The sequence below is a fragment of the Eretmochelys imbricata genome, chromosome 14 (assembly GCF_965152235.1).
Source record: "Eretmochelys imbricata isolate rEreImb1 chromosome 14, rEreImb1.hap1, whole genome shotgun sequence".
Taxonomy (NCBI): domain Eukaryota; kingdom Metazoa; phylum Chordata; order Testudines; family Cheloniidae; genus Eretmochelys; species Eretmochelys imbricata.
In genome coordinates this window covers 32688439-32700548 of record NC_135585.1, presented here as the reverse complement: position 1 = coordinate 32700548, position 12110 = coordinate 32688439, and the positions used below count along the sequence as shown (strand labels likewise).

At 45.7% G+C, this 12110-nt stretch overlaps 1 protein-coding gene across 1 annotated transcript in view; it reads right to left on the bottom strand.

The window, feature by feature from the left end:
* Window positions 1-12110, bottom strand: part of LOC144273977 (uncharacterized) — a 58210-nt gene that overhangs the window by 26549 nt on the left and 19551 nt on the right. The window contains exons 2-5 of the mRNA XM_077832705.1: window positions 7247-7373; window positions 6216-6329; window positions 4069-5854; window positions 2540-2570 (exon numbers count right to left, since the gene is read on the bottom strand). Coding sequence (XP_077688831.1) covers window positions 2540-2570; window positions 4069-5854; window positions 6216-6329; window positions 7247-7373 — 2058 coding nt within the window. The remainder of the gene's footprint in view (window positions 1-2539; window positions 2571-4068; window positions 5855-6215; window positions 6330-7246; window positions 7374-12110) is intronic.

The following is a 12110-nucleotide window of genomic DNA, read 5'->3' as shown; positions in this document are numbered from 1 at the left end:
CCAGCTCTACAGAGGTAACTGACCCAGCAGACCTCGATGGTACTACCCAGAGAGACCATAGACTCGGTTCAGTGGCAAAGGTGCTCAGCCAGGTTTCTTGGCAACGACGCTGTCCCCAGAGTCTCAGGGGTCGACACTGAGATTGCTTAATCACGGCAAACTGCAAAGATTGGAGTAGACAATCCCCCAAACAGGTGGTTATTCTAATAACTAGAGTCACCAAGCCAACAACAAAACAACTTCTACAATACCTTACTGGTTACCCAGAAATACAGTTCCCTTAAAGCAACCCAGCCTTGGGCTCCTACCCAGACACCCAAGTTAAATACGATGAGGATTACTGAAAATCTTATTCATCATATAAAAAGTTCTACCAATCTCAAAGGATTGGACACATCACCCACCAGGATAATGAATATTTCAGATCTTACCCAAATACACACTTACAGCCAATTCTTATTATCTAAACTAAAATTTATTAAAAAAAAAAAAAAGAGTGTATAGGTTAAAAGATCACTATATATGCAGATATGAATAGAGTTCTAAAGTCAGTTTCATAGTAGAGATGGTAAGCTTTAGAGTTGCAAAAAGTTATTTTCAGAATTAGTTCCATAGGTTATAGTCCAATGTCAGGATGATCCAGACTGGAGCTGGATACCTCAGGCTTGCGAGTCAAACTTCCCCTGACAAAGCTTAAGCAGATCTGAGATAACAGGATCAGGGCCCAAGAGTTCCTTTTACAGTTCTCTGGCAGCAGGTATTCCTTGGGTGAAGCATTGTGGCTTTGAAGTAAAACCTCTTATTTTCTACGTATATACAGGTAACTAGTTGCATTCATCAGCATAAGGTAATTAATTATCCATTAAGCAGTTCATAGACAGATTACTACACATTTCAAAGAGAAATATAGATAACGATATTGTTACACCCAAGCTTTATCAAAATGTTAAAATTCCCTTTTGATCTCTGAATCAATAGAACATAGCGACAGACAGGTTACATTGTTAACCTCTATCAAGATATAGGTGAACACAGACAAATACAATCACTATCTTCTTCTCATTCTCTAACAATAGAAGTCTACATTTCAAAACTCTAGTTTATCTAACATGGAATGGCCCTAAGGACCATTTACATACTTTTTAATATGTCTCTAAACGTTGGATTTGGGTCATGTAGCCTGCTAGCTGACGAACCCTTTCTCACTCAGTGTCACACGAGCGCCCCACAGATTCTACAGGTACACGATCACATGTATGCCCAATACACTGGACCAGGCCAGTCAGCAGCAGGACTTTCTGCTGCCCCCTAGGCCGGACAAAGGCTTACAGTGAGGTACCCCAACATTTATAGACTAAGACACATAATCTGGGATAAACAATTTATGTACCACCTTATGTGGTTCATGAGATGTTTACCTCACCTTTTTCCTTATATCTTGGACAAAACATCCCTATCCATTGTTTGTCAAACTAACCCATCTGTACTAGCTGGGATATATTTACGTAAATCTCTAGTGCCTAGTACACTAGCCACAACTTTGTCAAGTTAATGTACTGGGCAGCGAACTTGTGAGCATCTGCTTTGATACATGGCCTACTTTGGTTCACTGCCTCTGGTTCAGGCCTCAGATCTTGCACCAGGCCCAGTGCCACAGGCTCTCTCTACTATATTTGCTATTACAAACATGCCCAATGACAACCATCTCACAATGTTACCAAAGGTAAATGATGAAAAGCTATGAGTAATAAAAATAACATTTAAAAAAGTAGATAATTGAAAGGCAAAAAACTACATTTATAGATGACAATCAGAACAGCAGCTAAGATGAATTTGTGAACTGCTATGAGGCTTTATGCTGGCATATAAACTAATATGGGATTCATTTAAACACTAAAAACAAGTCTGATGATTATATTTTTTGGAGAGGGGGTATAGACTATTTCATGGAATCAAGTCTCCTTTAGCAGTTCAATACATCATATCAGACAGGGAAGAGCTGCCATGTCTAGGCACTGGGATACACTGAGCCATTAAGAAAACAGCCCTGGGAAGTGGGTGCTGAGCAGCATGGCCCTGAAAGGTTGCGGGGGGGAGCCCCTCTGCTTCTAACAATCTATTTTTGTAATAGCTCAGCCCATCTGGGGTAACTTTTATCTCCTCTGCCCCTCCCTACTCCAGGGTTTTTCATCTCTGCCCATGTCTGACAGCACCTGTATCCCATTGCTAATCTGGTTGCTACCCCATCCCTGATTTTGCCTCTCGGCCCCTCTCTTCCCTCTGCCTCCAGCTGTTTGTCCCTCCTGTGCAGTTTCACCCTGCAGAGACTCTGACCATCCCACCCCTGATTTGCCCCCCTCTGTACCCTTTTAACTCCATGAACTCCATTAACTTAAGCTGATGTTACTCAGCATCTTCAATTCACCAGAGCCTCCTCAGTAACAGCCAAGCAGCAAATTCAGTCAGGCCTCAGCTTGTAACATTACACAGAGAATTCAACAACAGCTCGGAAATGTTGCACTGGACAATGCTTCCCTACCACAGTACTCTGGGCAGCCTCCTCTGCGGAACTGTAGTGTGAGCAACAGCACAGGTGTCAGCCAACAGAGCTGAAAACATTGGCGTTTGAGTGGAGGTTTGTAAATGGAGTTTGGGAGAGAGTGTGGGGGATGTTCAGTGTTTAATTTTATTCAATTACTGCTTGAGTGTCAATCCTTTGTGTGGAGGGCTGTATACATATCCTCCCATGAGTTAACAGAACTAATTTGTTCTGAGGAGTTGGCTGAGGGTTAGAGGTTCACTCCCTGATAAAACGCAGGCAATTCCTCTAGGGCAGGCCACCCATTGAGACGGGCCAAATTCACAACTGATTTGCAGTTATAGGGAGGCCATTATTAGGGCGCCTTGGGTCCAAATTTTGGGGTAACAGGATCCCTAGGCCTTTAGGCATCCCACAAAGGACCCTGTGGAAATCAGTCCTCTCAGTGGTGCTTTCTGAATGCAGAGAGGGCAGGGAAAAGGGACAGAGGGATGAGTGATAAGAGGCAGCAGCTCTCTTCCCTTTATTCTCCTCTCTTATCCCATGATCCCTAACATTTGATTTCCCCAGCATCCTCTGCATCCCACATCCACCAGACCCAACCACACAATCCCCCAGTTTCCTCCCCAAAATCCATCCCTCCTGGTACCTTCACATTTGATTCCCCAGATCCCAGCACCTTAGGGGATTTAGGGAGGGGAAGAGTTGCCAACCCCCAGGGACACTCACCCTGCAGGGACCAGCTCCAGATAAGTGGGAAAATCCAGCCCAGGGACTGCTGGAAAATGGGGAGTGGGGACAGGTGTCCAGAGAGAATGTGGGGCCTGGCCCAAATACCCCTCCTCTCATCTCCATGGAAGGAGCATCACATCTGGGAAGTGAAGAGACATGGGGGAACTTCATCCAGGCAGAGGGATCTTCTGGAGGAGTTTCTCTCTCCCTTCCCCCAGCAGGTTACCAGGAGGCATGAAGGCCCATCAGTTCAGTAGCCAGGGCTGCAGCAGGGAGCAGGGGCTGACTGGGACTTCTCCTCTGCCTGGGGTTTGCTTAGGCAAGGCAAAGCCAGAGCGTCCCTGATCAGCTCAGGGTCAGCTGCTGCTGGAACCTGCCCCCAGAGATGTGCAGCTGGATACCTGGGAGTCAAATGCCACTGAGGTGTGTGGGAATTGGGAAATGGAGTTTTTACTAAGGCCAGCCCTAGTCAGGGCAGTGAGAGAATTTCTCTCCTATGTGGAGAAGTCTCTGATGTGAGCACCAAATGAAGCTTCCATCACATTCAAGGTCTTTCTTATGTGAATTACTGAATGTGGAATAGTGTGTGAGCTCAGACTGAATTTTTTCCTGCAGTTACTGAAGCTTTTCCCATCATCCAAGCACTTACGGGGTTTCTCTCTTGTGTGTATTATCTGATATGAAGCAAGGTTTGATCTTTGAATGACACTTACCCCACAGTGGAGGGACTTATATGATTTCTCTCCTGATGTTTTGAGCTCTCACTGAAGCTTTTCCCACACTCAAGGTATTTTTACAGTCTCTCTCCTGTGTGCAGTCTCCGATGGGTAATAAGATTTGAGCGCCGATTGAAGCTTTTCCCACAGTCCAAGCATTTATAGGGTCTCTCTCCTGTGTGAGTTCTCAAATGGTTAATAAGGACTGAGCGCTGACTGAAGCTTTTCCCACAGTCCAAGCATTTATAGGGTCTCTCTCCCGTATGGATTCTCCCATGGCTAATAAGGCCTGAGCGTTGACTGAAGCTTTTTCCACAGTCTACGCATTTATAGGGTCTCTCTCCTGTGTGCAGTCTCCGATGAGTAATAAGATTTGAGCTCCGTTTGAAGCTTTTTCCACAGTCCAAGCATTTATAGGGTCTCTCCTCTGTGTGGATTCTTCCATGGCTAATAAGGCCTGAGCGCTGACTGAAGCTCTTCCCACACTCAAGGCATTTATAGGGTTTCTCTCCCGTGTGGGTTCTCTGGTGTATAAGAAGGGCTGAGGGTACACTGAAACTTTTCCCACACTCGAGACATTTATATGGTCCGTCTCTTGTGTGTATTCTCCTATGGTTAATAAGGACTGAGCGCTGACTGAAGCTTTTCCCACAGTCCAAGCATTTATATGGTCCCTCTCCTGTGTGCATTCTCCCATGGCTAATGAGATGTGAGCGCCGACTGAAGCTTTTCCCACAGACCAAGCATTTATAGGGTTTCTCTCCCGTGTGGGTTCTCTGATGTATGAGAAGGGCTGATGGTACACTGAAACTTTTCCCACACTCAAGACATTTATATGGTCCCTCTCCCGTATGGATTCTCCTATGAGTAATAAGGACTGAGCGCTGACTGAAGCTTTTCCCACAGTCCAAGCATTTATAGGGTTTCTCTCCCGTGTGGGTCCTCTGATGTATAATAAGGACTGATGGTGCACTGAAACTTTTTCCACACTCAAGGCATTTATATGGTCCCTCTCCCGTGTGGATTATCTCATGGCTAATAAGGCGTGAGCGCTGACTGAAGCTTTTCCCACAGTCCAAGCATTTATAGGGTTTCTCTCCCGTGTGGGTCCTCTGATGTATAATAAGGGAAGATGGTACACCAAAACTTTTCCCACACTCAAGGCATTTATATGGTCTCTCCCCCGTGTGGTTTCTTCCATGGCTAATAAGGCCTGAGAGCTGACTGAAACTTTTCCCACACTCAAGGCATTTATACGGTCTCTCTCCTGTGTGCACTCTCCGATGGGTAGTAAGATTTGAGCTCCGATCAAAGCTTTTCCCACAGTCCAAGCATTTATAGGGTCTCTCTCCAGTGTGGATTTTACTATGGTTAATAAGGCCTGAGTGCTGACTAAAGCTTTTCCCACAGTCCAAGCATTTATAGGGTCTCTCTCCTGTGTGGATTCTCCTGTGGTTAATAAGGCCTGAGCGCTGACTGAAGCTTTTCCCACAGTCCAAGCATTTATACGGTCTCTCTCCCGTGTGGATTCTCCCATGGTTAATAAGGCCAGAGCGCCGACTGAAACTTTTCCCACATTCCAAGCATTTATAGGGTTTCTTTTCCTTGTGATTTGTCTGCTGGGCTGTGATTTTCTTGGGATCCTTGCCTGCACCCCCACATTCAATTGATTCATCTACTTTCTTCCTTTGGCAGTTTCCCAGCTTCCTCTCTGACCTGCGCCAATTACTGCAGGCTCTTCTCTGTTCCAAGCACTGGGAAAAGTTCTCTTCAGCTCTTCTCAAAAATGTCCCCTGCAGTTCCACTTGCTCAGGACATTTCTGCTGTGGATTCCCCTCCTCGTTTTCTCTCTTTGTCTCGTCACCTGCTGGGGGAGAGAGAGAACCCAGGCAGGAGTCATTGCTTGGACTGGTAGAAAGGACAGAAAGGGGAACAGCAAAAAGGGAAAACACAACACAGTAACTGTTGGGGAGACTGAGAAATTGGATTTTGCCTCCACATCCCATCCAAACACTCACAAGGAAGTGAAGTTGGGGAGAAAACTCCGACAGCTAACAGGGTGGGTGGGAAGCCATGAGTGATATCTACCATGATGACATGACACCTGCTGACCAGAGACTGACCTGGGTGAGATGAAGCAGAACTGAGGGCCCTCAGGCCACATTTTGGGGATTTTCAGCTTTTTCATTTGCCAGATACTTTCTGTGTCCCTGTCACTGACTCCTCACCTGTGTGGGTACCTCTTGGGAGCTTCCTTTCCTCTGAGGCCTGGAAATCCAGGACCCACGGCTCTTCCCCTGCTTCCAGCCGGGCGATCAGGTCAGGTTTGGGACTGGGAAATCCTGCTCAGGGGGTGAAATCAGCCATGATCAGAGTGCACTGAGGATCGGTGGAGTATTTGTCACAAAGGCACATCTTGAGTTTAACCTGAGCCCATAATTTCCTAGGGGGTAGTGGGATCTGAACTGATGGGACCATAGTCATTGAGCCCCCTTTGGAGAGCCCAATATCTGAAGGGGTGGGGGAGTTGTCACACCCTCACTAGGAGTTCTCAGGATCTGTGGGCTCTGGGGGACTTGCTGAGGCACACACACAGCTCTGGTGTTAAACCCCTGCTATGTCTAAACCTCCAGAACTCAGAGCCCTCCGCACAGATGGAGCTAGTCCCAGGAAGGGAGGTGCACAGAGATTCTGTTTGAGTGAGAATTAATGCAGAGAGGACAGTGGTTCTCATATTGTGGGTCAGGATCCCAAAGTGGGTCGCAACCCCATTTTAATGGGGTCTCCAGGGGTGGCGTTAGACTTGCTAGGGCCTGGGGCTGAAGCCAAAGCCTGAGTCCCCCCAGTCCGGGGATGAGGCCAAAACATGAGCTCCCGCCTCATCTGTGCTGAAGCCTGAGCCTCGGGCTGAAGGTGGGCTTTGTTCTCAGTCTGAGGCTTTGTTTCCCCTTCCCAGGGTCGTGTAGTAATGTTTGTTGTCAGAAGGGCCACGGTGCAGTGAAGTTTGAGAACTGCTGAGATAGGATAATACACTGCTTCTGCACCTGTGAGAGCTGGAGGGATGGGTGTGAATTAGCATGTCCATTAAGTTCATGACTCCCCTATCCTGTTAGAGAGGGTATGGAGGTCAATGGCTCTCTTACACTGGAGCTGTGGACTATGTGACCCATTCCCCTCTAATCTAGCTGACCTGAGAAGACCCAGATGAGATTCAGAAATGCAGACCCCATGGCTTCAAACAACAAACACGAATCCTTACCCAGTGAGGTCACAGTCTCATAATTCTCCTGCATGACATCCCTGTAGAGGGCTCTCTGACTGGGGTCCAACAGAGCCCCCTGCCCTTTGGTGAAATACACAGCCACCTCCTCAAAAGTCACCAGCATCTGAAATAAAAGGAGCTTACCACTTAGGGCCTGCTGCCTCAGCCACAATCCCACTATTCATAGGGGGAGAAGCATAAAAATAGGACAGCTCTGGGAGGGGCAGAGGAGAAGAATCCCATCCCACTCTGCTCAAAGTGGCCAGGAAGCCTCAGGGAACAGAGAGAAGATGAGAGTTCTTTGTCTCTCCCAGCAGATGGAAGAAGGCAGGGCGATGGTGTGGATTGCACCCTCAGCAAGTTTGCAAATGACACTAAACTGGGAGGAGTGATAGATACGCTGGAGGGTAGGGATAGGATACAGAGGGACCTAGACAAATTGGAGGACTGGGCCAAAAGAAATCTGATGAGGTTCAACAAGGACAAGTGCAGAGTCCTGCACTTAGGACGGAAGAATCCAATGCACCGCTACAGACTAGGGACTGAATGGCTAGGCAGCAGTTCTGCAGAGAAGGACCTAGGGGTGACAGTGGACGAGAAGCTGGATATGAGTCAACTGCCCTTGTTGCCAAGAAGGCCAGTGGCATTTTGAGGTGTATAAGTAGGGGCATTGCCAGCAGATCGAGGGACGTGATTGTTCCCCTCTATTCGACATTGGTGAGGCCTCATCTGGAGTACTGTGTCCAGTTTTGGGCCCCACACTACAAGAAGGATGTGGAGAAATTGAAGAGAGTCCAGCGAAGGGCAACAAAAATGATTAGGGGACTGGAACACATGAGTTATGAGGAGAGGCTGAGGGAACTGGGATTGTTTAGTCTACGGAAGAGAAGAATGAGGGGGGATTTGATAGCTGCTTTTAACTACCTGAAAGGTGGATCCAAAGAGGATGGATTTAGACTATTCTCAGTGATAGCATATGACAGGACAAGGAGTAATGGTCTCAAGTTGCAGTGGGGGAGGTTTAGGTTGGATATTAGGAAAAACTTTTTCACTAGGAGGGTGGTGAAACACCGGAATGCGTTACCTAGGGAGGTGGTGGAATCCCCTTCCTTAGAAGTTTTTAAGGTCAGGCTTGACAAAGCCCTGGCTGGGATGATTTAGTTGGGATTGGTCCTGCTCTGGGCAGGGGGTTGGACTAGATGGCCTCCAGAGGTCCCTTCCAACTCTGTTATTCTATGATTCTATGACTCTATGAAAGGGTTAAGAAGCTAAAGGTAACCTCGCTGGCACCTGACCAAAATGACCAATGAGGAGACAAGATACTTTCAAAAGCTGGGAGGAGGGAGAAAAACAAAGGGTCTGTGTCTGTGTGATGCTTTTGCTGGGGACAGAACAGGAATGGTCTTAGAACTTAGTAAGTAATCTAGCTAGGTATGTGTTAGATTATGATTTCTTTAAATGGCTGAGAAAATAGCTGTGCTGAATAGAATGAATATTCCTGTCTGTGTGTCTTTTTTGTAACTTAAGGTTTTGCCTAGAGGGATTCTCTATGTTTTGAATCTAATTACCCTGTAAGGTATCTACCATCCTGATTTTACAGAGAGGATTCCTTTTTACTTCTATTAAAAGTCTTCTTGTAAGAAAACTGAATGCTTTTTCATTGTTCTGAGATCCAAGGGTTTGGGTCTGTGGTCACCGATGCAAATTGGTGAGGATTTTTACCAAACCTTCCCCAGGAAGTGGGGTGCAAGGGTTGGGAGGATTTTGGGGGGAAAGACATGTCTAAACTACGTTTTTTCAGGAACCCAGATACAGTTTGGTGGTGGCAGTGGAAGTCCAGGGGCAAAAGGGTAAAATAGTTTGTACCTTGGGGAAGTTTTAACCTAAGCTGGTAAAAGTAAGCTTAGGAGGTTTTCATGCAGGTCCCCACATCTGAACCCTAGAGTTCAGAGTGGGGAAGGCACCCTGACAGGGTGAGGATAGGCCATTTGTATAGAGTCACTTTCCTGCCTGTCCCCAGCACTTTCCCCCATGTCTCTCTCCTCACCTGGAGTCTCCAGCAGAGCCCGGGTCTGCCTTAGGGGCTGGTTCCAGACACATGAGAAAGTCCCCCATTGTAGTCTGCAACCTATCATTTAAATCAGCTTCTGTACCAAATGACTGGATGATAGCTAATGTGACACCAATTTTTAAAAAGGGCTCCAGAGGTGATCCCAGCAATTATAAGCCGGTAAGCTTGACTTCAGTACTGGGCAAACTGGTTGAAACTATAGTTAAGAACAAAACTGTCAGACACATAGATGTACATAATTTGTTGGGGAAGTGTCAAGATGGTTTTTGTAAAAGGAAATCATGCCTCACCAATCTACTAGAATTCTTTCAAGGGATCAACAAGCATGTGGACAAGGGGGATCCAGTGGATATAGTGTACGAAGATTTGCAGAAAGCCTTTGACAAGGGTCCCTCACCAAAGGGTCTTAAGCAAAGTAAGCTGTCATGGGATAAGAGGGAAGGTCCTCTCATGGATTGGTAACTGGTTAAAAGATAGGAAACAAAGGGTAGGAATAAACAGTCAGTTTTCAGAATGGAGAGAGGTAAATAGTGTCTGTACTGGGACCAGTCCTATTCAACATATTCATAAATGATCTGGAAAAAGGGGTAAACAGTGAGGTGGCAAAATTTGCAGATGATAAAAAACTACTCAAGATAATTAAGTCCCAGGCAGAATGCAAAAAGCAACAAAAGGATCTCTCAAAACTGGGTGACTGGGCAACAAAATGGCAGATACATTTATCAACATTGAATTCCAAAGTAATGCACACTGGAAAACATAATCCCAACTATACATATAAAATTAGCTGTTACCACTCAAGAAAGAGATCTTGGAGTCATTGCGGATAGTTCTCTGAAAACATCCACTCAATGTGCAGCGGAAGTCAAAAAAACTTGTTGGGAATCATTAAGAAAGAAAATAAGACTGAAAATATCATACTGCCTGTATATAAATCCATGATATGCATCTTGAATACTGACATCTTGAATACTGCATGAAGATGTGTTCGCTGCATCTCAAAAAAAGATATATTGGAATTGGAAAAGGTTCCGAAAATTAATGGCATCATAGAAGATTAGGGTTGGAAGAGACCTCCGGAGGTCACCTAGTCCACCCCTGCTCAAAAGGTTGGAGGATAGGTCCATCAATGGGTATTAGCCAGGATGGGCAGGGATGGTGTCCCTAGCCTCTGTTTGCCAGAAGCTGGGAATGGGTGACAGGGGATGGATCACTTGATGATTACCTATTCTGTGCATTCCCTCTGGGACACCTGGCATTGGCCACTGTTGGAAGACAGGATACTGGGCTAGATGGACCTTTGGTCTGACCCAGTATGGCCATTCTTATGTTCATAACTTTGATTTACTGACTGAACTGAAAAAAAAGGGGGAGGAGGATGGTTAAAATAAATATTCCTCATTTTTTTAAGCTCAATATAAAAAAATTATTCAGTGATCTTATTTTAATTTTAAGACAATAAACTAGCTAGCCAATGGGCTGGTGATGGCTCCCTGAATAGCCTGCCCCAGGATAGTGAGAAAAAAATGAGAATAGAAGGGGGCCATCCCACAAGCACAGGGAGGGAGAGGAGAAGCTTGGGAGCTGCCTGCACACCATGGGAGGCCGAAGGGGGGCCCAGAGGTAGAGGAACCATCTCTGAGATGCTCCCCTGGGGAGAGAAGAGGTGGGATTCTCCCTGGGCCCTGAAGTTCATAACTCTTCAAGTCCAGGGGCAAAAGTAATGGCTCCCCAACATTCTCCTCTTAGACAGGCTTCCTCCCACCCTCCCCAACCCCTGGGGCAGGTCCTCCCTCCAGTTGCCCCACTTGAGGCAGGGTTCATGCTCCAAACCCCCTTCCCCACTGAAGCCAGCTGCACGGCCCACTCCCAACTCCCCCAAGGCACTGTTTGATATCTTCTTCCTCCTACCCCCCCGCCCCGATAGATATATTTCTTTCTTACATATATCTTGATGCTAGATATCAATCCCCTCTCTCAGCAGAGGACAAAGGCAAGGCAAAATTTCATTACACCAAAACATGGAAGAAGATGGAACTACTTCAGTCAGAAGTAAGAAATAATGATGTCACAGAATCAATATCAGACATGTCTGAAATTGAAAGATGAATTAGAACTTCTTCTGAAAGTTTGTGAAATCTCCAAAAAGGAAGGGATATCTGGATGGAGGAAAGCCCAAAAAAGGATTGGGACAATTCTTGATTGATTTGTAGATGAGCCACAACTCAATAAGAAAGAAAACAGAGCAAACTATTGGGAACATCAGAAAAATGTCATGCCCAAGCTAAATCAACTAGGAAAAATTGTACAGGCAGTTCCAGCAACACAAGTGAATGTTGAAAGAAAATTTCCAGGTCTCAAATGTATCCTTTCACTGCAGAGGTCCAATATTACAAGGCAAAGATGTTATTTTAGGTTGCTCAAACAAATTGTGAATAAAAAAACTGTGTTCTTTTGACAACACAAAAACACTAGGAAAACTCATGTAAAGTTAAAGTTAAAAAATAAATAAAGAGCCAAAATTAAAACAGTTTCCATTTTAAGTTGCAGCTCTCTTTTCTGAATTAACCTCCACAAAGATTGAAATATGATTTAAAACGGTAACTGAAGTTTTATTTTTGTTTTTTTGGGTGGCTTGAACCAGAAATGAAACTGAACATAGTGAATGGAACTGAACCTGAACCAAACCAAAATAAATACAGTTGGACTCCTTGCCTGCTGTTGCTAGCAGTAACTCTTGTTTGACCCAGAATCCTGCACAGAAATCAGAGCAAGGACTCTGTTCAATCC